The 26819-nt window shown below is 32.6% G+C and overlaps 1 protein-coding gene across 6 annotated transcripts; it reads left to right on the top strand.

The window, feature by feature from the left end:
• Nucleotides 1-11769: 11769 nt before the first annotated feature.
• On the top strand, nt 11770-25879 carry LOC143256454 (RNA-binding protein 1-like). 6 transcript variants are annotated; one of them, XR_013031364.1, is made up of 7 exons: nt 11801-11901; nt 14207-14261; nt 17378-17584; nt 19877-19981; nt 20460-20919; nt 22077-22220; nt 25591-25879. XR_013031364.1 is itself a non-coding variant. In XM_076513702.1 (6 exons), exons 3-5 carry the CDS (start codon nt 17379-17381, stop codon nt 22174-22176), a joined length of 411 nt encoding a protein of 136 aa, XP_076369817.1. In that variant the 5' UTR covers nt 11805-11901; nt 14207-14261; nt 17378; the 3' UTR covers nt 22177-22220; nt 25591-25879. The 6 variants fall into 6 exon arrangements, 3 of the variants coding, with proteins under 3 accessions (XP_076369816.1, XP_076369819.1, XP_076369817.1); XR_013031363.1 differs by lacking the exon at nt 14207-14261 and having other exon boundaries at nt 11770-11901; XR_013031362.1 differs by lacking the exon at nt 14207-14261 and having other exon boundaries at nt 11770-11901; nt 20460-20925.
• Nucleotides 25880-26819: the final 940 nt, after the last annotated feature.

Genomic DNA, 26819 nt, shown 5'->3' with positions numbered 1-26819 from the left:
GTTTTTCTTTGGTCTCTCAAAAGCTGTTTGTGGATAGTGTATATTAGCTGTCTTTCCTCTGGTCTATCTGTCCAAAATTAGTGACAAATAAATGCGGGTAACAATTCGTGGAGCTGTATTAAACAAATTAATTAGCATCCTAAAAATAATTAAAATATTAAGTAAGTAATGTATCCCGAAACATACTTGTAGGTCACATGTTAAAATACTAATTTAGTAATGTATCCCGCTTGTTAATTTTGTTTGTGTGTTTGTTTTGGAATTTTGCACAAAGCTACTCGAGGGCTATCTGTGCTAGCCGTCCCTAATTTAGCAGTGTAAGACTAGAGGGAAGGCAGCTAGTCATCACCACCCACCGCCAACTCTTGGGCTACTCTTTTACCAACGCATAGTGGGATTGACTGTCACTTTATAACGCCCCTACGGCTGAAAGGGCGAGCATGTTTGGCGCGACGGGGATGCGAACCCGCGACCCTCAGATTACGAGTCGCACGCCTTAACACGCTTGGCCATGCCGGGCCTCCCGCTTGTTAAGAAAAAAACATACTTATAGGTCACATGCTAATATTTTAATTAAAAATTCAAACAATGTCATAAATCAACTAGAATTGGTTTTAAACATTTATATCAAACTTAAAAATAATTTATAGGGAAATTGAATTAACAACAAAATAAAAGTAGAAATTTGTAAATGAAATTATAAATTATTTTAAGAGCAGAAAGAGTTAGGGTGACGAAGTGTATTGTCAAGGCACGTGACAAGGGTGCGTGCTGTGGTGACACAAAGAAAATCAGGAAATGGAAACTAAGAAGGAAACACAGGGTAGAAGAGTACAATTTTAGTGAGTTTATCTGTTGTTAAGGGCAACGCCACACCGTCCCTACTACGACCTCTAAAACCCGGTTTTGAACATTATAAATCTTTTAGGCTTAGCGAGGAGCCACTAGTGGTGGTGAGAGTTATAGAAACTGAAACATATATGTTTCAAATAACACGCTTAAACATGCAAAAAGACAGAAAAAATAAATTAAACAAAATAAAGAATTAAAATTAATCTGAATAAATCTTTAAAGTGAAAGAATAGCATTAAAAGGAAAACAATAAAAAAGTATATATTGTAAACACAAAAAAAAGAAAAAAGATAAATCTAATTCTAACTATGGAATAGGCCAGAAATATTATACTATAGATCAATGTTATTATGTGTAATAATGTTCAAAATCCTATACATGGACTTTCTTTTACTTCTCTCTCCTTATTTTTTATTTTATTTTATTGTGCTGTTTGTTTGTTTTTATTTCGTGCAAAGCTACACGAAGGCTATCTGCGCTAGCCGCCCCTAATTTAGCAGTGTAAGACTAAAGGGAAGGCAGCTAGTCATCACTACCCAGCGCAACTCTTGGGTTACTCTTTAACAACGAATAGTGGGATTGACCGTCACATTATAACACCCCCACGGCTGAAAGGGCATGCACGTTTGATGTGAGGGGAATTCGAACCCGCAACCCTCGAATTACGAGTCGAGTGTTTAACCACCTAGAAATGCCAGGCCGAAGTTGTATAGTAGCATTATAAATTTATTTGCTGATAGTATTAACTACGGTAAAGTTTAGCACTAACGAAACTAAAGCAAAAAAACAAACACAAGTTACGAAGTTAATTTATCTCTTTATTGAATATACGCCGTAGATAATAAAAGCCTAAATAATGTCAGGCCTAAGAAATGTGGACTTCGAGATTTTGGTATCTGCGATTAGAATTATTTTGCATTTTTCGAGAAATTTTGAATTTAAATAAGTTCTGTTGAAATAACGACAATAACTTGAAAGCAAAAAATAATAAAACGATGCAATGAACTTTCAATTCCAAAAAATGACCCTTGTTATTTAAGGTAAAATTTACCGCTTTTGGTTATCTTAGTTTTTATGATAATACAAACTTTTTAAAGTAATATTACCACTGTTAGCATTTCTAATTTTTCTAACTGATTTCTGGAGAAAAATGGAATCTTAATATTTTGGCTTTCTCTGATTAGTACGAATAACAAGAAGCAAAAAGCCACGATTCAAGGTTACGGTTTGAAAAATAATGATATTTTTTAATAACTTAGATATTAAAGACAGACATTCTGTTCGCAAGTTACGAAATGTTCTTATTTGCAAAGAAATACAAAGTATAGTACGTAATCTTCAATAAATGAGATTACGTAATATAACCGTCAGATTTCAAAAACAGTTTTACTATAACTTAAATAAATAAAGTTTAGCCAAGAAAACGAACACATTAAAAAATACATGAGAAATTCATTCAGTGATTTCATTTGGTTATCTCTATTAAGACACATGTATGTTCTTAAAGGTAATTAAATATATAGTGGCCATTTCATACAAATTATACGTTATGTTTAAGCCATAGTTGATCCTGAAGTATTATATTTGTAATATAAAAATTGCATTAGTGTATTACACATTCAATTACACTTTATTTAAACTCTGGAACATTACCATTTACAGTAAGTGAAAAATGTTTATCTAAAGCTTTGAAATATAACCATCTTTACAAAAAAGAATCATGTGAGGAAATAATTATGTTATATTCAGGGAAACTAAATTAACTCGTGAGTATAGAATACATCAGTAATAACGGGAGATTCGACAGGGTAAGGTATTGTGGGACAGTGCTTAACGTTTACTGGCTGAGTTTATATATAGGAATAGAATAGTTGGATTGAATGGAAAGTGTAATACACTAAGAACACTATCATTCATTACTTAACCCTTAAACCACATACAAGCCAGTGTGTGTGCTATTTATTACAGTCGCCACTTCTACTGGTTCAGTGTATAGCATTTCAAGTTTCTTATTCTCCAAAAAGCAGGTTCAGAGAACCGCGAACATTCATAAACCAAACAGAAGTCTTCTAATATTATATTTTTAATCTCACAAGAAACCTCAGTTTCTTTGCCTCGGGTTGCATCATCACATGACTAATCACTCTCTTGCGACATTCCTTAATATATATTAAAGATATTACCAAATGGACCAGCATACGACAAGAAGGATACTACAACCTTTTGAAAAGCCAAGAAGGCGAGAAGATATAAATTTTAATAGATTGTTAAATTTCACCCAATGTAACACTACAGACGATTAAACGCTAGTACAGCGGTAGGTCTGCGAATTTACAACGTTAATATCAGAGGTTCGATTCCCTTTGGTGGACTCGACAGATAGCCCTGATGTGGCTTTGCTATAAGAAAACATACACACGTATTTTTTTCTGGAAATGTTTAGATGAACCTCCAAATCTACAAAAGTACGTTAAATTCTGAACTAAACAACATGCTCAATCTAAATTCTCGGAAAATAAAGTTGTTACCAGAACAGAACAGAAATTGTTTCTTAGTATGAGCGTAAAGCCAGATTATAGATATTCTAAAATACTTTTTCCAGCACCCACCAGATTCCTCCAACCATACCATATAATCCGTAACAGCATGACCTTCAGTAGCTCAGCAGTGTATCTGCTGACTAACTACACTAGAAACCGCATTTCGATAATCGTCGAACAGAATGCAGATAACACTATGTAACAAAATTTTTACTTTTTCTTGTACGGCCCGGCATGGCCTAGCGCGTAAGGCGTGCGACTCGTAATCCGAGGGTCGCGGGTTCGCGCACGCGTCGGGCTAAACATGCTCGCCCTCCCAGCCGTGGGGGTGTATAATGTGACGGTCAATCCCACTATTCGTTGGTAAAAGAGTAGCCCAAGAGTTGGCGGTGGGTGGTGATGACTAGCTGCCTTCCCTCTAGTCTTGCACTGCTAAATTAGGGACGGCTAGCACAGATAGCCCTCGAGTAGCTTTGTGCGAAATTTCCAAACAAAACTTTTTCTTGTTCCTGGGCTGAAAGTGTTATTTCCCAATTGCTTATGCCTAAAGTAAATGGAAAAGACCTATTTTTCTCTTCAAACTTTGCTTTTGTCACCTTGGTAATGAAATTTTCGAATTTACCCATTTTCCAGAATATTCCAGGAAAATTCAGTGCTGAGTAGCTGACAAGAATTTTCAAGAACTTTCTAGAATGTTGTAGAACTTATAAGAATTTTTAAGAACCTTTTAGAATTTTCTGGAACTTTGCATAGTAATATATATACAGGGGCTCACTTCAGTTTAGTTCCAGCTGCCTAAGTGAACACATAGACCTATTTGAATTTATCAGAGATGGCGAAGCTGCAAGCATTCTTCAGACGCATTCTGCTATGTACGTGGCCAATTTATCAAGACAAAAACAAAAAGTACTTTGTGACAGCATCTGCTATAATGTGTGAAGCCTACAAAGGCATATTTCGGCATGTCTATCAGGGATCAAAACAAACCCTGGGCACCTCATTTTACTTGCGACCTCTGCAGAAAAACACTCTAGAAGGTAAGACGGACAATATTTGCTTGCTTGAATAGTAAGATTTTATATTATACAAATTTTAGACCTTTTAAAATTTGAATATCTTTCAATTAATTTATTTTCTTTAATATCCAATAATATAGAAAAAATATCACAAATAAAATATTTTTCATGAAAGAAAACTATGAAGTTCGCTATTCCAAGAATTTGGCGTGAACCCACTGACCACTCAAACAATTACTACTTCTGCATGGTGGACCCTTCCTAACGTCAGGCTGGCAAGAATGCATCTGCCATCATGTATCCGGACCTTCCATCATACATCGTCCCATTGCCACACTGCCCTGAGCTTCCTGTACCTACTCTGCCAGAGCGAAAGCAACCGTCCTTAGAAGAGAACAGCAAATCAGAAGAGGAGGTAGACGTTGAAGATTCAGATTACAATTTTATAGGTGCAGCTGGTGAGAGAAACCCACACTACCCCAACCAAAGAGACCTCAATGTCTTGATCAGATATCTTGGTCTAACAAAGTGGAATGCCGAGCTTTTGACATCTAGTGAAGGAGTGGGATTTGTTAGATGAAAGTATGCAGGTCCCAAGTCAGATGAAGCGTCACTGACATTTCTCAAGCTTCTTCACTCGACAAGATGGGCTCTGCTTCTGCCACAATGTATTCGATCTGTACGAGGCAATTGGAATTGCCTGTAATCCGAACGAGTGGTGCCTCTTCATTGATAGCTCATCGAGAAGCCTCAAAGCTTTGCTGTTCCATAACGGAAATAAGTATCTGTCTCTTCCCCAAGCTCATTCGGTGCACCTCAAAGAGGATTACAACAACGTCACGACCTTGCTAGAAGCCTTGAAGTATGATGAGTATGGCTGGGAGGTTATTGGAGACTTCAAAATGGTGACATTCCTGATGGGTCTCCAAGGAGGCTTTACCAAGTTTCCCTGTTATCTTTGCCTTTGGGACAGAAGGGAGACCGCAGCGCACTACTTAATTTATATGTTGCTTTATTCAAACCTTATGTAAATGAAAATGTGCAAATTTGCCCGTTTTTACATTGAAAATAGGTTAATTTCTAAATTACATTATCCAGGTCACAAAAGCAAAGTTTGAGAGGGATAATGGTCATTTTCTGTACTTTTATAACATAAACAATTAAAAAATAATAACACATACCACCCAGGAACAAAATTTGTGTTACATAGTGTAATCCATTGTGTACCTTTGTGCTTAACTACAAACCAATGGTTATTTAATCAATGGCCATTGTCGTAGAGAATTAGTCCCCCATGGATTCATGGATTCGATTTCCTTCGGTGGGTACAGTAGATAGCCCGACGTGGTTTTGCTATAAGATAAACACAAAACACACGCAGAAGGTTAATGGATTAAATAAACTATCCTTCTTATTTTACTCGATATTTTAGTTAGAATTCTTTAAACAAATATATACGTATATTTTCCGTCAGTTTCAGAGGAAGTATTTCTACAGGTAAGAGATAAAATATATGAACTACATATAAAAATAGTTTGTGGCATAGTTGTTCTTGTGTCCAAACTATGAATGTAAAGGCTCGTGGTATGACGGCCTCATGTCGCAAAAAACACTTGCTGTACCATTATAAGATTGACTGTTAAAACTCACAATTCATTTTTACAAAAGCTGTTTATGAATAGTGTATATTAGCTTTTTTCCCTCTGGTCTCTCAAAAGCTGTTTGTGAATGGTGTATATTAGCTGTCTTTCTTCTGGTTTATCAAAAGCTGTTTGTGGATAATGTATATTAGCTTCTTTTCCTCTGGTCTATCCAAAGCTGTTTGTGGATAGTGTATGTTAGCTGTCTTTCTCCTGGTCTCTCATAAGCTGTTTGTGGATAGTGTATATTAGCTACCTTTCTCCTGGTCTCTCATAAGCGGTTTGTGAATAGTGTATATTAGCTGTTTTTCTCTGGTCTCTCAAAAGCTGTTTGTGGATAGTGTATATTAGCTGTCTTTCCTCTGGTCTATCTATCCAAAATTAGTGACAAATAAATGCGGGTAACAATTCGTGGAGCTGTATTAAACAAATTAATTAGCATCCTAAAAAATAATTAAAATATTAAGTAAGTAATGTATCCCGAAACATACTTGTAGGTCACATGTTAAAATACTAATTTAGTAATGTATCCCGCTTGTTAATTTTGTTTGTGTGTTTGTTTTGGAATTTTGTACAAAGCTACTCGAGAGCTATCTGTGCTAGCCGTCCCTAATTTAGCAGTGTAAGACTAGAGGGAAGGCAGCTAGTCATCACCACCCACCGCCAACTCTTGGGCTACTCTTTTACCAACACATAGTGGGATTGACCGTACTTTATAACGCCCCTACGGCTGAAAGGGCGATCGTGTTTGGCGCGACGGGGATGCGAACCCGCGACCCTCAGATTACGAGTCGCACGCCTTAACACGCTTGGCCATGCCGGGCCTCCCGCTTGTTAAGAAAAAACATACTTATAGGTCATATGCTAATATTTTAATTAAAAATTCAAACAATGTCATAAATCAACTAGAATTGGTTTTAAACATTTATATCAAACTTAAAAATAATTTATAGGGAAATTGAGTTAATAACAAAATAAAAGTAGAAATTTGTAAATGAAATTATAAATTATTTTAAGAGCAGAAAGAGTTAGGGTGCCGAAGTGTATTGTCAAGGCACGTGACAAGGGTGCGTGCTGTGGTGACACAAAGAAAATCAGGAAATGGAAGCTAAGAAGGAAACACAAGGTAGAAGAGTACAATTTTAGTGAGTTTATCTGTTGTTAAGGGCAACGCCACACCGTCCCTACTACGACCTCTAAAACCCGGTTTTGAACATTATAAATATTTTAGGCTTAGCGAGGAGCCAGTAGTGGTGGTGAGAGTTATAGAAACTGAAACATATATGTTTCAAATAACACGCTTAAACATGCCAAAAGACAGAAAAAATAAATTAAACAAAATAAAGAATTAAAATTAATCTGAATAAATCTTTAAAGCGAAAGAATAGCATTAAAATGAAAACAATAAAAAGTATATATTGTAAACACAAAAAAAGGAAAAAAGATAATTTTTCTAACTCTGAAATAGGCCAGAAATATTATACCATAGATTAATGTTATTATGTGTAATAATGTTCAAAATCCAATACATGGAGTTTCTTTTACTTCTCCTTATTTTTTATTTTATTTTATTGTGCTGTTTGTTTGTTTTTATTTCGTGCAAAGCTACACGAAGGCTATCTGCGCTAGCCGCCCCTAATTTAGCAGTGTAAGACTAAAGGGAAGGCAGCTAGTCATCACCACCCAGCGCAACTCTTGGGTTACTCTTTAACAACGAATAGTGGGATTGACCGTCACATTATAACGCCCCCACGGCTGGGAGGGCATGCACGTGTGGTGTGAGGGGAATTCGAACCCGCAACCCTCGAATTACGAGTCGAGTGCTTTAACCACCTAGAAATGCCAGGCCGAAGTTGTATAATAGCATTATAAATTTATTTGCTGATAGTATTAACTACGATAAAGTTTAGCACTAACGAAACTAAAGCAAAAAAACAAACACAAGTTACGAAGTTAATTTATCTCTTTATTGAATATACGCCGTAGATAATAAAAGCCTAAATAATGTCAGGCCTAAGCAATGTGGACTTCGAGATTTTGGTATCTGCGATTAGAATTATTTTGCATTTTTCGAGAAATTTTGAATTTAAAGAAGTTCTGTTGAAATAACGACAATAACTTGAAAGCAAAAAATAATAAAACGATGCAATGAACTTTCAATTCCAAAAAATGACCCTTGTTATTTGAGGTAAAATTTACCGCTTTTGGTTATCTTAGTTTTTATGATAATACAAACTTTTTAAAGTAATATTACCACTGTTAGCATTTCTAATTTTTCTAACTGATTTCTGGAGAAAAATGGAATCTTAATATTTGGCTCTCTTTGATTAGTACGAATAACAAGAAGCAAAAAGCCACGATTCAAGGTTACGGTTTGAAAAATAATGATATTTTTTAATAACTTAGATATTAAAGACAGACATTCTGTTCGCAAGTTACGAAATGTTCTTATTTGCAAAGAAATACAAACTATAGTACGTAATATTCAATAAATGAGATTACGTAATATAACCGTCAGATTTCAAAAACAGTTTTACTATAACTTAAATAAATAAAGTTTAGCCAAGAAAACGAACACATTAAAAAATACATGAGAAATTCATTCAGTGATTTCATTTGGTTATCTCCATTAAGACACATGCATGTTCTTAAAGGTAATTAAATATATAGTGGCCATTTCATACAAATTATTCGTTATGTTTAAGCCATAGTTGATCCTGAAGTATTATATTTGTAATATAAAAATTGCATTAGTGTATTACACATTCAATTACACTTTAGTTAAACTCTGGAACATTACCATTTACAGTAAGTGAAAAATGTTTATCTAAAGCTTTGAAATATAACCATCTTTATAAAAAAGAATCATGTGAGGAAATAATTATGTTATATTCAGGGGAACTAAATTAACTCGTGAGTATAGAATACATCAGTAATAACGTGAGATTCGACAGGGTAAGGTATTGTGGGACAGTGCTTAACGTTTACTGGCTGAGTTTATATATAGGAATAGAATAGTTGGATTGAATGGAAAGTGTAATACACTAAGAACACTATCATTCATTACTTAACCCTTAAACCACATACAAGCCGGTGTGTGTGCTATTTATTACAGTCGCCACTTCTACTGGTTCAGTGTATAGCATTTCAAGTTTCTTATTCTCCAAAAAGCAGGTTCAGAGAACCGCGAACATTCATAAACCAAACAGAAGTCTTCTAATATTATATTTTTAATCTCACAAGAAACCTCAGTTTCTTTGCCTCGGGTTGCATCATCACATGACTAATCACTCTCTTGCGACATTCCTTAATATATATTAAAGATATTACCAAATGGACCAGCATACGACAAGAAGGATACTATAACCTTTTGAAAAGCCAAGAAGGTGAGAAGATATAAATTTTAATAGATTGTTAAATTTCACCCAATGTAACACTAAAGACGATTAAAACAGAACTAGACATTACAAGTAATTCTAAATCAATTTCGTGCAATTTTACAAGCAGTTAGATATATAGGATACTTAAAAACCTTTGCAATAAAAAATAGAGAAAGAACTTAAAGTTTTGGTTGCATCATAGCCCTCACATTGTAATACCTTTGTTAATGAAGTTATTAACATATTTGATGATAAGATTTGAGCTCACTGCCTACAAATAGCGAATCGAGAGGGTCTGACTACCTAGCTAAGTCAAGAACGATCTATGAATTAATATGTGAAAGTAACATGCTAAAAAGTGAAAATAACAATTTTTATATAGTGATAATTATAAAGTAAAAAATGTAGTGAAAAATTTAAAACCATCAATATTTCACAACTTCTTTTTTTTTTTTCTAGGTTTGTAACATGTTTAAGATTCTGGCAACCAGGTTAGAACAAATTTTATCGGTTTAGCTCAGGATAAATAAACTACCTGAATAATGTGTTGAATTACATTTATAAAACGTATCATTTACCTTCCAATTGTTCTTTTGTTTCAGTTTTGCGCAAAATTGCACGAGGAATATCTGAGTTAGCCGGCTATACATTAGCAGTGTAAGACTAGAAAGAAGGTAACTAGGCATCACCACCCACCACCTTCTCTTAGGCTACTCTTTTACTAGCAGATAGTAGGATTGGCCGTCCATTATAACGTCCCCACAGCTGAAGGAGCGAGCATGTTTAGTGTAATGGATATTCGAACCTGCGACCTTCAGATTGTAAGTCCAGTACTATAACCATCAAGTCATGGCCAGCATTTGTCTTTCAAAATGCTACACATACAAAAATACTTCTTTCATAGTTACATAACTGGTACGTTAAAGAAATGCGTTAGTATTTCTTAGTATTGTTAGTATTGCATTACTTTCTTTCTCAAGCTGCGAGTAGAAATGGAAGGACCAATCATAATATTTGCTGCCACTTTTGATGAATGGAATCAAAGTAATAATTTGACTCTGGACAAACATATCTAGGTATCTTAGCAGAATCAACACTGAAGTACTTGAAAACAAATTATGCAAATATAAACCATGAAAAAAATCACCAGGATATACTCATTAGTTTAATGAAACTACAAAGACGTCATATGTAAGATAAAATAGGTCGTCTGATTAAATGAATCAATTATTTGGACATTTCCAAACTGTGGACTCAAAAATGCTCACAGTGTAGAACCAAAAAACTTAGTCGGATTTATGAAAGAGATTGAACTTTCAAACTCGTCAGTTGATGAAGAGTGAAAAACTCAAAGTCTGCTTGAGTTTCCCAACAACTTTAACACTGATGTTATTACTTGTCATGTCTTCGTCTTTACCCTTACCTACTAGTACTTTTTCAGTGAACTGAAGACAGTAAACATGTTGATTTACCATTAAAAGTTTTGATCCTTCTTGTTACTATAAATAAATTAAATGTTCTTGAGTAGATCCATAAATTAGTCTAACAAACAATGGAAGTAAAGGGAATAACATTACATATAATGTTTTATAGGAAGTATTTCACTTTCAAAATAATCCAAGTATCACAGCTTTCTTTCTTTCTCTTCCTTTCTTTAACACTTTTGCTTAACGTACGACATAATTTTAAAAGAAACGGTAGTGAATTATATTGAAGGTAAAGTTACTAAGAATATCTACTACCATCCTTTACACCCTAATTTTGAATTTCCAAATACAGAGAATGCAACTAGTCCTTGATGACGAGAAAACCCACTTGTAGAGAAAATTATATATTTAAAAACGGCTGGTATTGGTAGAGAAATCAATAGTAGAGGAGTGAACAACGTCAGGTTGACAATGACCGAAGAAAGTCGAAACGTTGTTTGCTCCTCTACTAGTGCTTTCTCTACTCATATCAGCCGTTTTTAAATATATAACAGAATGCAACTACATAATAACACCTACCAGCAACTCTTGAGCTACTCTTTATCAACGAACAGTGGGATTGACAATAATTTAAAACGCATCCATAGTTTAAGGGTGAGCTTGTTTGATGCCGGATTTCCATACCCGCGAAAATAACAAACAGATATTTTTGTCATTTTTTAAAATAATTATATTTTAATGTGATGATAAAAACTAAATAATTGGGTTTTACTAAAACTAAAACAGATAAAACACTTTATATGAAAAATTCAGGACCTATTTTGGTATAACTATATGATTTTCGAGGTTTTGCTTAAGTTGTTTTATGTACAACACCAACATTTAAAAAAACAAACAAACCAGCAAACCATAGATATATACAGAAAGGGGGCTACTCCATCTATATATATGTAGTGGAAGGGAGAAGTGTCTTTCTGTTCGAGCGGTTTTCGTTCTCAAGAAAAATAGTGAGTGTATATTACACAACTAAAACGGATTTGAATAAAGTAAGTTTTTTTTAGGTGATATAAAAGTATATTATTGTGTAGTTTTGTTATTTAAAGATTGGAAGTCAGTATAAGTTTTTCTAGTTGTAAATAGTGGAAAGTACTTTGATAAAGTTAAGTACGCTTACGCCTAACGCTACAAGTTATAGTGTAGTCGTAACAGTAACAAACAATATGGCAGTAGTTCTGGCCAGAAGCCTCCTAGTCTTAGGCTTGATTGTAGTGTATTGACTATTGAGTCATAGTTTCAGGACGTTGTATTTAGTCTTACAATTTAGGTAAACTGAACGCTTAGAAAGTATAGTTTTAGTGCAATAATAATATAATATGGACTCTCGTTGTGAAGTCCAAAGCGCGAAAACAATAAGCATATTCTTTTATTTTTGTTTTTTAGGTTAGATTCAATGTTTATTCAGATTTTAACTCTAAAATGCGAGATTGTATAAACTTTTGATTTTCTGTGTTAAATGCAAGTTTAATGAATCCATCTTTTAAATGTTTAAAATATATAAATGTAATTCAAATTAAGTGTAATGGTAATGGTTTTTCAGCACACACAGATTTAAACATCCATTGTAGTTTATATAATTTTTTTATATTTTGATCACATTGGTTAGTGTTAATTTAAATGAAGTTGTGAAAACATATTTGTTCATCATGATTTTATTTTAACTAAAGTCTTTGTAATAAAATCTAGCCAGCAACCATTTTATATTTTTTAGATTTGCAGTTTTGTTTCACTGCTGGATGTTAATGTATCTTTGAAAAATCTAAACATTAATTTAAAAAAAACACTAAAGCAGCATAATTGTTAGGTGTAAAAAAAACAACCAAGACTGATTTTTATTTCATCAAATTGGTACCAGTCTTTCTGTTTTTAAATGAAGATGAGCTTCAAATTTGGCTTTTCTTTATGTTCTGTAGTAAAAAATTTGTATCTTTCTCATCAGCTGTAACAATAAGATGTGAAAAACATTAATTCTGTAACAAATGAAAATAAATTAGAATTAGAACCAAAAGACAGTTCTAGATGTAGAACTAAGACTGAATTACTTTTAGCAGTAATCAAATTTTGCCAGACTGTGTCAACAGGTCTTGTTAAATCTTTAGACATACTAAGTTTATTATGAAATATCTTAAGCTAAACAGATCTTATGTTTTAATGTTATTACTGCATGAAAGGTTAGTGAGCGCGCACACGCGCACACACACACACACACACACACACACACACAACTGTATGTGTAAAATAAGGTTGACTTTTTATAAAATAGTTTTAATACAGGGTGTTTGGAAAGTCACTGTGCAGTTTTGTCTGTTAATAAATATACAAGTGCACAGTGATTTTCCAAACACCCTGTACAATAATTGTTAGAAGTTTAATAGCAAGTATTGCTTTAGTGATGTTTATAGCCATGTAGTAAGTTTTTTGTTTATAGTCTTTACTAAGAAGTAGTGACACAAAGAACTTTTACATTTTGAGTGTACAATAGGGTTCGAATTTATTATCACACACAACACTTGGTAATTTATGAACTTGTAACTATTGTCAATTAATCTTGCATAAAATTAATTCACAAAAGAAGTCTGTTTCTTATTTTAATATTTAACTTGGCCATCTTTGGCATCAGTAAGAGATTGGTTATGTTGTTGCACTGTCTGTATTTTCTCAGTTTCTGGTATAATTTAATTGTATTTGTTAAATTTCCATCCAGAGACTTGACTCTTTCTGGGTGAATCAAAGGTCATGTCATTGTGTGTGTGTGTGTGTTTATGTTGAATGCAGCATTGCTTAAACTTTGTTTGTGATGTCAAGTACAATCTATAGTTTTGTACAAATTAGGAACTCAAATTACTGATATTAACAACCTAGAATATAGGATAAGGTCCTATTTTTTTTTTGCTGAGATCTCTCGTGTATTGAGTCAAATTGTGGCCCAGCTCACTTCTTTCTATTTTTGGAAATGGTCTCTTATATACAGTTGCTTGTGTGTATAACATATGAATAACCAGTTGAAAGCTCAGAATGTTCCATTAATGATTTATCTCAGTCATTTTCATATATAAAAAAAAAAGGCATCTTCTCCTTCTTTCAAGACCAGCCTTTGTGTTGGTAAGTTGGATCATTAGCCTGTTTTTTTCCTTTCTTTTTTAGACCCAAATATAGCTTAGTTAGTAAACTTGCTAAATTAGTGGACTTCAGTAGTATCAATATAGTAATTTATGATTTTTAGATTATTCAAATGTATGTGTACAACATTATTTTTTAAATATTTCACTTCCTTGCCATATGAAATTTCATAAGGCTTAGCAAGTTTTGACAACCAGCAACTCCAGTGCAGAAGTTGTAACTAGAAGAGGTAATTATTTACATTACTTCTTTATTTATCGTTTTGTTTTTTAAGAAAATCAAGTTTAAGAACTTGTAAATAATAATCTGAGTATGTTTGTATAACAATTTAAATGACTGTCTTCCCCAAAATAGTAGCCCATTAAAATGTAACCAAGATTGGTTACTTTTGTAAAGATTAAAGTTAAGTTTTTTTTATATTTTGCAAATATATGCTAACTGATTTAAGTTATAGCATGAAAACTATAACAAACACAAAATGGGTACAAGGTCTCTCCCAGGGACCAATCCTACACTGAGTTACTTAACCCTCATACACACGGTGGGGGTCAAAAATGGGCCCACTTGTGTTTAAGTTGTTATAGAAATATCAAAGGTGTGACTTTTGGACCTAAAAATGTACCTACTTTAATCTATACTAATAACATACTATACTAATACGTTTAACATGTATTTTATGCAAATGGGGTATTACACCCCTTGTCTAATGTCGAAATTCACGTTTTCCATACTGGGGGTCATTTTTGACCCCCATTTCAAAATAACTTAATTACATTTCTGGTAAACAATCAATTAATATATTGATATGAAATTTTGTGTTCTAGAACATTCTAGAACACTATAAATGTTCACGAGCATTCTAGAATATTCTTATCTACGTTGCATAGAGAGCCCTCAATCAATGATGAATCAGGAAAACCTGAAATAATATCATACTATAACTCCACCAAAGGAGGAGTCGATACACTAGACCAAATAGATTCTTTTCCACAAAAAGAAAGACCAGAAGGTGGCCAATGGCACTATTTTATAACATTCTTGATGCTGCCACATACAATGCTTACCTTCTCTATCGCCAGCGCCATCCAGAATTCGCATCAAAGTACCAAAAAAGAGCAAGACGTGAATTTCTGAAGTTGCTTACTGATGAATTACTGCCTGAAGAAGATACTAATGAAATGATCCGTCCAAAAAGACAAAAAGTTGCTGAAGAGAACGTTAGGAAATGGTGTCAAATGTGTGCACGTGATTCAAGGAAAAAAACTTCAAAGTGTATCAAATGTAGTAAAATGGATTGCAATGACCATAAAGTTACCCAGAGTGTATGCATAAATTGTATAGAATATTTTGTCCAAATTTATACTTTGCTTATATGAAAATAAATTTTTTTTTTTAATATTTTTGGTGGGGGCCAAAAATGGCCCCCAGTGTGGGCAACGTAATTTTTTTGAGTGTGTGTACTAGGGTTAATGCAGTTGGTACTAGAGCTTTGGAAATTAGTAGAATTATCAAATATTCTGCACAACGTTTTTTCAGCTTGTTTAGTTTGTAAATGTTTTTCACTTATCCTTCATTTATTATGATACAGCAACTTAGGATTAAGTTATTTTAATGCTAGGGCCCAGAATGGTTAAGTTGTTAGAATACTTGCAGTCTGGTCATAGGTTTGAATCCACATCCCACCAAACATGCCTACTCTTTTGGACATAGATTTATTTCATGGTCAACACTATTTGTTGATGGAAGAGTAGCTCAAGAAGTGGTGGTGGGTGGTAATGACCAGCTGCCTTTCCTCTAGTCTTTCACTGCTAAATTAGTGATGGATTATCACTAATAAATCACTTTATCACTAATAAATGACTATCATGCACAGATAGTCATTTTGTAGCTTTGTGAAAATTTCAGAAACCAAAACAAATACCATTCCATTATACATGTATGTTTATGTTATTAACCCTTTGGCAAATACGTACATGCCAGTTGGAACAGGACATTTCAGGTTTGGACTTTACTGTCCAAAGCATCTTGTATTATTGTTCCAAGGATAAATAAGCACAATTTATCAAAAGCTATTTTCTTTGCACAGTAAAAGTTCTTGCTGCTACTCAGAATATTCTCTTTGCAGCATTCTTAAATACCTAGTGAACAGCTGAATTCTCTTAATTTTTGTTAAACTCCAATCAGCATAATGTAATGATCTGGCTATGTCAAAGGATGTTAATTCTGATTTGGCATTATAATACTTAAGTAACTGCATTATATGATGTTTGGAACGGTTTAGTTGTTTATTGGAATTTTCTTGCATAATTTGGAAGCCATACTTGATGAACTACCCAGCAATACAAAATGGAACTCTTTTTCTAAGTTCAAAAATATCACTATTAGGCCTAGCTGTTAACACAATTACTTGCATTAGGCTGTAATAAGATTTATTTCACTGATAACCATTCACATCGTTTGTTTTACCAAATTTGCTTTATGTTCAATGTATAATTTTCAATAATTTTCTCTCACTGTCACTTACTATTCAAAATAACTTGGCATACACCATAAAAATTTCAGCCATCTTAAAAAAAATTCAGCATTGATTGTAAATGAAATGTGCTCGGTGATGGCCAGATTGGTTCACTGTGAGCTGATTGTTGATTGGTCCAGCTACCTAAGTCCAGGTAGTGTTAGTCCATCACAGTGTTATAAAGGTAATAAATCTTGGTGTAAAAGTCGATTGGTCTCTAAAGCTATCCAAGCACTGTCATGTTGCTAGTGGTAGGTCAAATGAGATTTGTTTGTTCTTGGAGAAATATTGAATAAAAGTCCTAAAGAGCTTACAAATTCACTGTATAATTCACTGATTAGGTCACATTTAGAATACTGTGTTCAGTCTTTGTTTCCTTAGAAATCCATTGAATTGTTGGAAAGGGTTCAGAGAAGAGCCATTAGAATGGTTACTGGTATGGAGGGGTTGTCATATAAGAAGATAATTTCTCAAATTGTTTTCTCTTAAGAGAAGAGTTAGGGTGATTTGAGGTGTTTAAGATTGTAACAGGAATTGTGTTAATGTGCCACCTTTTCCACACTTAATTACAAAAGTAGTGGGACTCCTGAATAGTAAGGGTTGAAAATAGTTGGGAATTAATGTGACTTTGTTATTGTTCTATATAGTTTTTTTCAGTGTTGTATGGGGAAAAATTCATCACAAATTTGTAAGCTCTGCAAGAACAATATCTAATTCAGCTTGTTTCAAAACTAGAGAAGGATTGGAGCTAAATATTCTTCACTTTCTCAAGAAATGAGATTAAATGAATAATTTTGAAGTGTAGTTAAATCTTGCTTTTATTATTATAGAATGTCTCGTCGAGATTGGAGTTTCGATTGCAAAGTGTACGTTGGGAACCTAAACAGTGGAGCAGCCAAACATGAAATAGAGGCAGCTTTCAACAAGTTTGGTCCTCTTAGAAATGTCTGGGTTGCTCGAAACCCACCAGGATTTGCATTTGTTGAGTTTGAAGACAGCAGAGATGCTGAAGATGCTGTTCGGGCCATGGATGGAATGTAAGCCATTAAACATTCTCATATGTGCTAGTATAATTCTGCTTTTAAAGTTGTACTAGGTGTGGCTGTATCTGACTTTGCTAGTAAAGATTCTCGAATGTTTTTACACGTTATTGGAATACACGTGTCACTGTTGAAATACTGTCATTATAACTTAACATCCAGTTACAGATGATTTAATTTTTTAATTGTCATGAAAATAATCTATGGCTATACATCTCATTTTGTGGAAACAACAGAAGTGTGCAGATGTTTTACTTTCTCTTTATGTAATACTATATGTCTGTTAAATAATATTGAGAAAAATAAACAGCTCCTTAGCCTAATGATTGCTTTCTGTTTTGTCCCTTCCATAATCAGATACCTGATGAGGGAGGCTTAGTAAGATGTTATGTATTTGTTACTGTGTTAAACTTGTGTACAAGTTTTCATTATCCATTTAAGTGGTCTGTAAATATTAAAGTAAACATGATTTGTACTAAGTTTCCATAGTGACTGCAAAATGCTTAAACTAAATACATGGTATCTTTTTATATGTGTAATTATGTGGTGAGCACTTATTAACAGAGCTAAAAAATAATCCTTGCAACATACAGACCTTTATAAAGATTAGGTTCAATGATTGAAGAGCTCAGTGCTAGTAAATGCACAGGTTTCACTCCCTTCAACATTGATATCCAATCGTGGTAAGTTGTCAGTGTCCAGTCCAAGAGTGTGGCCCATTTCCAATTCCAAACCACTAGTCACAGATGCAACTAGCCAGTGGCATTCACTTACTTTTGTGTATTTACTTAGTATTAGTTTTCACTGTATATCATGCTTTTAATAGCAAGTACCCAATATAAATAATGTTATTTCTACCACTATAAAACTCCAGGGAGTCTGCTACAGTACAAATTGCTGATTGTGACAAAGAACAAGATGAACAATTTACAAATTTATTAATTCACAATACAAATAATTTTACAGTGGCAGTATTTACACGATTATGAAGTAATGTTGACACAATCGTAAAAATTCTAAACTTAACTGGTGTGATTAGAATCAAGAATTTGTTAATGCAACATGTTTAAGTCCAATTTCACCATCAAATACAATTCCAGCTTTTTTCTTTATATAACCATTGCACACAATTCCAAATTTTCTAAAAGCTTGAACTTGATGACAATTGGGTCTCTGTAGAAGGTATTAACATCATGGTATTCTTAGTGATAAATATATATCATAAAATTCTAGAGGCTTCTAAACTCTAAAAGTTTTGGCACGTGAATGTCATTTCGTCTGGAAAATTTGCTGACCTCCAATTTTGATTTCGAAAAGTTTTGGCATTTTATAGATTGCAGGAATATTCAGTAAGAATCAATCATATCAGTTGTGCTTAGGCTTATTTAACTTAAATTCTGATCAAGTATTAAGTTCAATATTAAAAATGGTAAGATTTATGTCTGACCATTACAATATTTATTATTAACCCTACTGCACGAAAGAAAAGATACCGAGGCCTCTTACGTAGTAATCTTGTCAGTCATTGGATTTAACTAAGTACCTTTCAGTGTTTAAAAGAAATTAACCAAGCCAAAATTCCTGCCTTCTTAATTCTAAGCTGTTTTATACATCATTTTAAATTACTTTGTGTTTGTATTATATATAAATACATGCTTTGTTATTGTTAAGTTTTGAGGTGGAGAGAATAATATTTTAAAACTGTAACAGTGGTTTCTGGGAATGCAAAATATATGGCAGTTTTTAGATGTGCATAATGTTTGGTATAATGTGGCTGCTGAAATTGCTTGTGCTTACCAGGAAATAAAAGCAAGTTTTATGAAAGTTGTTTTATATTGGATGATTGTTGTACATGAAACTGGCTGTGTTTCAGGGTTCATTTTGTTACCTGTTGCTATAAAACAAAGTCAAGGTTTGGAACTTATCAAATGCCTGTAGTGTTTTAACTACACATGCAACAAGTTTTTATTTATATAGAACTATTACTAAACGGTATACAGTATATCCATACTATATAAACAATAGTGTCATTTTACTGTTACAGAATTTCATATATATTAACACTTTCATTTGAAAGTTGTAGCAGTCATGAAGTAGGTTAAAGTTAAGCTTGTAGTTCTTTAGTGTTTGCCATCTGGAGGATGGTTAAGTGACAGCCAGTTGTTAGCAAAGATTGGATATAATGTAGTAGTAATTCTTACATAAAAATATTTGATATACATATTTTTAGTTATAGAATATTTAGTTTTATTAAAATTAACTGAATTTTCATTCCTTTTTTTTATAAAGGAGAGTTTGTGGTAGTAGGATAAGAGTGGAAATGTCTCATGGCCGATCAAGAAGAGGGCGTGGAGGAGGAGGTCGGCGTCCACCTCCACCACCACCACCACCAAGGTAGAGTAATAAATTGTATATGTTACAGTTGTCTATACCTGCAGCAGTATATCTTGTGGGGGAGAACTTGTCACCTTTTGGTATAATAACATAAAGTTGATTATTTGTTTCTTTTGAAAATGCAGAAAATTAAAGTTTTCAATGTTTTTAATACTTGATTTTATAATCTATTAATAATAATTTTGATTATAATTTGTTACAGTGTTCCTCATATGGCTTAACTTGCTTTTATTTCTCCATTTCAATAATTTGAGTTTGAAGTTGTATAAAGTAACTGCTTTTGGCCTGCATGCGTTACGTTACACCATTCTGTGCAGAAGTAGGTGACTGAGACAGTAGAAGTCCATACCTTTCTCTTACTGTAATTATAGAAGGTAACCAGCCAGAGTTGATTGGTTACATTACAACTTGCCCATATGAAGTTCTGCTACAGAATGTGTTATAAACATGTATTTAAAACCCCCAATATTTCTTTTAGATTTTGCTTCAAAATGCTTCAGTAATGGACCTGGTCAAAACCTTGCAAGGTACTCGTCTCGACTGCAGCCTGAACAGGGTATCTCCAACGCAGAATACTGTTTGAATTAACTCTTCAATTTCTACAATTACATCAGTTAATGCTGCTCACCACTTAGCCTACAAACCACAAGGTTTCGGCAATCAAATGTCCACTTCTTCCTAAAAACAACATTGCAACTGTATCTCAATCTATCTTCATTTGCATCATTGGTCTTCCTTGGTCTGCTACCAACCAGCATTCCAACGTGACACTTTGTAATCACCTATCCCACATCTCACCCACACCGTTCATCTCGGGTGCATCTTGGATGCATCGCTTACAACATATCTACCAATCTTATCCTACACCTACCTCAGAACTTACTGGCCGTGATCAGCACATATCAATCGCCATTATGCATTTTGTCAAAGGCTTCAGTGTACGGGTATTGTCTTTCTTCCTGTATTGTTATGTGACACAATTGTTTCAATTGATGATCAAAATTGTTTATTATACACTACATTTTCTTGTTTCTTCTTTTGTTTTCACAATCAGTAGTTTTTTACAAATTTTATTTTGGTATTTGCTAAGTGTTTTAACCGTAGGTCATAAACAACAACAAAAAAAATAATGAAATAGGTTTGTTAATTTTTAAAAAAGTATTGCATGTTTTCTGCAACTTATTGCAAATACTTTATCATTTACAAAAGTTTCAAGAACTTTATGAAAGTTCTTTTCAGTATATCCGATGGCTTGAAGATCCAGTTTGAGGTCTGTTAATATTTTTAATTGTAATTTATATGTACTGTTTCATATCAGGTTCAGAACTTATTTTTTGAAGCTGGTGGAAAGAAGATGGATAAAAAAAAAAAAAAAGCTTACTAATTTAATTGAAGTTTTATGTTAGTATTGCTGCTTTTGTGTTCTATCAGAAAGATCTTCAGTTCAGAGACGTAAGTGTAGTTGAGCTGGAACACTAAAGGTTTTATTTTGTTTTTATCATTTCAGCTGGAGGTCTGAATGTTAACTTTAATTTTATTTCTTCTAGGTGTTTTTTGAAGAACATGTCTGATTTGAAATGTTGGTCTGCATAAAATTCTGCAACCTTGGTTGACCTTGCTCTAAATAAAGCTTTCCCAAATTCCTGTATAGTTGTATATTTTTAGTAAAACAGTAAAGTGTATAACTCTAGTACTGTTTGTATTTCAGTGCTTTATTCTTAAAACATTTTTTAGTTACATACATCTTTAATTAAGAATAAGGACATTAGATGTTTTTCTTCTAACAAGAATTAACTTTAAGTAAGATTGTTAAAGATTTAAGACCGGAATAGTTTTTATAGTATATGGTTGTTTTTTTCCTTTATGTATATTAATTCATTTCGGTTGGGTAATTGTACTGTGTATATAGTTGCCAATATATATGTTTGTTTTGAAGATTTTATAAATATTCTGGGCTGGAAATTAAGATTTTTAAATTCAGGAGTCATTTTGTGTACACAAACTTCAAAGAAAACAAACCAAATTGCTTGGTAAGATGATTATCTTAGAAATACTGATCTGTGTTAAATTAACTTCATTATATGTAATGTTGTAGGTATCGTTCACCGAGGAGGCGCTATTCACGTAGTAGAAGCCGAAGTAGGTCTCGCAGTTCACCACGCCGCAGCATTAGTCGATCACCTGTCAGAAGATAAAAACAAACTTGGTACATTGTTCAAATGGCTTTTGAAGTTTTAAGGTATGTATTAATTTAATGTGTATTGCTATGAAATTGGAAGTGCTACCTGACTATATGTATAATTGTTTTGGAGTAAAGCTCCAACATTGTGAAAGGGTACTTCTAGCATGTTAGAGTTCAAAAATGCCTTTAGGTCATTACTTCCAAATATGATTGGAATGCAGTCATAAAGTTAATCAGTAAGTGAACATCAAGGAATATTTCTTCCATACCTAATGAAACAAATATGGTGTCTGTGAAATTGCTACAGTTAATTATAACTCTGTCAAAGTAAACTGTTTACTTTGAAGGTAAAATCCAACCCAGCTAACTAAGTGTACTTGCATTCCTACTTATAAAGGTATTAAAATCATGATTTATCGGTTGAGTACTCTTATTATAAGCTATATATTTGACCATAGATTCGCTACCTTGCAAGATTTGGCCAGCTTAGGAGTTTTAATTCTGAATAAACATTTTAAGCTAAAAATGCAAAACCATCTTTATAATAATAATGTACATTCAATGTTGTTACTAGTGTAATCAGTATTATTAAGGAAAGCAACAAAAAAATAAAAATAGAATATCTTATTTAGAGCACCTACGAACTTCAGTTCTTGCATTTAACCATAGTTATTTAAAATTTTTCCTCAACACTACTCTAATGACACGTTTAAGTGTGTGGTTTCACAAGTAAAATTTGTATCATGGCTGAAATTGTCATTGTTAGCACTTTGTTTAGCAGATACTGTTTTATTGTAACTTTTATCTATTGAGAATTAAAATCCAATTTCTCTCTTTACTACTAATGGTAGGGGTGTGATGTGTACATTAAGTTGTTTAATTTCCTCCTATTATAACACTCAATATAAAGAACTGGCCAAAATATATATGAAATCATTCATTTTTATGTAAAATTTATAAAGTAATTTTGCATACTACTGATATTTGTCTACACGTTTTTGTGACTCGTGTTTTCAAAGTCCTGTAACCACAAGAAATTAAGCAAAAACATGCTTTAAAATATCTGTTTGTAATAGTATAATTAAGTGGATTATCTCTAGCACTTTTCACTAAGCTAAGTTTCAAAAAGATGTAATGTGTTAAGAATTGCATGATTTAGGTCTATAATTGGTTACCCATAGTTATCAGTTATGTTAAATGGTGTTAGATAAAATGATCAGATAATTAAAATTATGATTCAGTTATTGAATAGCATGTAAATAACCAACTAAAATTAAACTATTAAAGTTGTCTGAATTTATTGTTTAAGGGTCTTGGAAATTAATAAATTAGAAATTCCATACTTTGACCAGTTGTAATTGCTATGACCTGAAATTATTCAATTTTTTGTGTGTGTATTTGCATATTATTGGTGTGATGGATCACTCAGTTTTAAATGTGGCCCTCTTAAGTGCTTTTTGTGGAATTGGAACAAAATCCCACCATAAATATTAAGATTTAAATGCAAGTTAAAGGGCTCCAAGAATTTTGAAAAGTTTTAAAATATCCTTTTAAGTCACATTTAGTGTTCAATGTACATTTTATTTATTATACTACTGATTTAATAATATCGCACAGTTCTGCATTCTGTTTAAACACAACAATTATTCAACATTTAATTTCAAGTTTTTTATTAAATTCTGATGCTCTCACATATTAGTCTAAACTTTGTAGGATAGTTGATAAATGACAGTCACACATCTGTGTATTCTGTAATTAGTTGATATTTTTTTCTAGTGTAACTAATCTAGGAACCCAAGAATAGTCATTACTGGAAGTTTTGTTATACTACTATTAATTGCTGGTTCATCACAGATGTGCTTTGTACTTCTGTTTTGATCATACAGGCATACCTTGATGAAGGCTTTTAACAATAAATCCAGTGGTATATATAGTTTGTATGGCCTTTTTTAATGAAATGTACAATAAACAAACACAAATAAAATTTTCCTATTTCACTGGTTTCTGGAAATGCAAAACATCCGAGACAGTTTGAATGCTACTTTAAAAGTTAAAAATACTATTTATAAGCAGTTGTTTTAGTATGTGCTTAAGCTATCATGAAGTAAGTTGAACTCTCACATGTGCATACTGTCTTGTATCATCAGAGAACTGTAATCACATAAGTGTCAAATCTTTAATACCATATTACTTCAAATTTAAGACTTATTTTTTCACTCAAGTCTCAAACTCCTTGAACAAAGATTTTCAAAAATATTCTGTATTAAGAAACAGATTGGATTAATTTTAAAAAGAACTCAGACAAAACAAACACCTACCAAGCATCAAATTTACTGATGTCAGTGCCATCTAGTGGTGTAGATGGATATCTCAACCCTCAGTCTTTCTGACTTTCCTGTTGTTCAAATACTATTTTTGTTTTTATTGTTATTGCATTTTTTACTTGTGGAAAAGCAACTTGCATGTGATGCTGAATTTAAGAAGTTATTTTGTGCACCAAACAGATTGGGTATCATGTATCTGATAAGAATACAGTGAGTGAGGCAAATGTACGTCATTGGTGTGACATGAAAATTAAGTTTTTACAAGAAAAGGAAGACATTCTGAAACTGTCACTGTTTTCAACAAATTACAAAATAAAGAACTGTCTGTAATGAGAGAAGTTAATGTTAACAAAATGTGGAAGAAACAGTGGTGTTTCTTTCAAAGCTAACCGTGGCTGGTGTAAGAAATTTATTGGAAAATAGGTTTCATTATAGCAAAGGACAACAATTAGTTAAAAATTGTTATCAGATTTTGAAGATGTGGAAGACGGAATGCAAAATTTTCTTTAAGAAAATAGTAAATCAAGCAATTACAATACTTGAATTTCAGAATACAAAAGTAAGTCAGAAAAAACATCAGAGTAACATTCTGATTTAAATAAACATTATTGCAATGAACATTTTAAATTTTCTGTGTTTTATATTTCATCTTAAATACATTAACATTTTTGATACATGAAACTCTTTCAACATTCATTTCTAATTATCATCCAAATCTTTGTTGCTGAAAATCCCATTTTAAAGTGGGGTGTCTCAAAGTTGAAGTAATACAGTATTGTGTACTTGGCCTGTATTGAAAGGTTTGATTCATTACAGTAAGTTAGTTTAAAAGCAAGTTTTATTATGTAAATATATTGTTTCCAAAGTGAACTAGTAAGTAAAGTTTGGATTGTGAAATTTAAAGAAACACAGTTTGTATAATTAAGTTGATTTTAATTTAGTATCTAGTGCTACCAAGAAAGTATTGTATGGTGCACATAAAGTATGTGTAAGGTAATGTTTGAGTCTGACAGAACTTGTCAATATAAACAGAATTGGAAATGTATGTTAGGTAAACCTATTACTCTTCAAATTTGTTACAATAAGATTTTTGTTTTTTTCAGAAGTGACTGTCATTGAGAAGTTTGGAGGACAGGTGTTGATTTTTATTCTTAATGTTTTTCATTGTATTATAAGTCATGTCCCATATTTGACAAAATGTTTCTATCGGTATTTGACAAAACTCTTAGTGTTAATTTCTCTTTGTTAAAAGTATCGGCTAATTTTCTAGAACATACAACTCCAGGAAACATTTTCTGTTAAAGCAAAATCTGATGTTATCACTCTAAGTAAGAGGTTTAGCTTGGCACAATGTTTGGAATGTACTTTGTGAAAAATAAAGATAAAAGAAAATTTTGTTAGTATTGGTTAAATAAATGATAATCATATAGTCTAAACCTTACCTCAAGTTATTACTAAGGCTTTGTAGCTAAAGTGTAACTTTCTCAACTTGGTTAAAACCACAGTATCATGCAGTAGTTTTATACCAAATACTGTTGATTAGGGGATTATATTTTTAACTATAATTTTCTTTAAAGAGTAGTTAAATATGCTTTTTTTAAAATTAAGATAAGTGTTTAGACATCAAAACAAAACAATGTGTGGAATGACATTCTTAAAGTAAAAAGTGTGAATTACAAGTGTTTATAGGTTCCTTTCATCTAATTTATTACTTCAAAATTAGGGGCACTGAGTACAGATATCCCTCAAGTAACTTTTATAGAAATTTTAACAGAAGATTGAAACAATGTCAAATGACTTGTGTACTGTGTTAAACTTTAGTTAGTACTGGAACAGTTATCTACTCTTCTGTAAAACTAAAAAATACTTCTAATAACAAGGTTTTTGTGTAAATAATGTTGCTTTTTAATTTCTAGCTTCATGTCAAACTGCAGTTTGAAACTGTTCAACTATTGTAACTGTATTAAACTGGAGTTTCAAAACAATCTTTCATATTAAACATTACTGGAATAGGATATATTTTCCAGATTAAATGTAGTATAAATGGTGTTAAGAAATCTATTTTTACATCCAAGATTACTTATCTAAACATCTGAAGCACAGCAATATGTCTCCAGACATATTGGAAAGCAGTTTGATACCCATAGTAAGAAGAGAACAAATAACCCTTTAATGACAACTAAGCACCTGACTTATGTGACAGAATAGTTACCCTGTGTCCAATTGAGAAGTAAAATATATCAAAGGTCATTTAACACTCATGGCAAACAATACAACTATAACATTCCCAACAAAGTACACAACATAATGTAATTTTCTTGAACAACAATGG

Source organism: Tachypleus tridentatus, chromosome 7 (genome assembly GCF_004210375.1).
Source record: "Tachypleus tridentatus isolate NWPU-2018 chromosome 7, ASM421037v1, whole genome shotgun sequence".
Taxonomy (NCBI): domain Eukaryota; kingdom Metazoa; phylum Arthropoda; class Merostomata; order Xiphosura; family Limulidae; genus Tachypleus; species Tachypleus tridentatus.
Note: the sequence above shows the minus strand (reverse complement) of the source record. Positions and strands in the feature narration are given on the sequence as shown.

Coding starts and splice junctions, on each gene's coding strand:
- LOC143256454 (XM_076513701.1), top strand. CDS start 17,379: ATGTCTCGTCGAGATTGGAGTTTCGATTGCAAAGTGTACGTTGGGAAC. Junction 17,585..19,876: donor GTTCGGGCCATGGATGGAAT/GTAAGCCATTAA, acceptor TTTTTTATAAAG/GAGAGTTTGTGGTAGTAGGA. Junction 19,982..22,076: donor CCACCACCACCACCACCAAG/GTAGAGTAATAA, acceptor GTAATGTTGTAG/GTATCGTTCACCGAGGAGGC.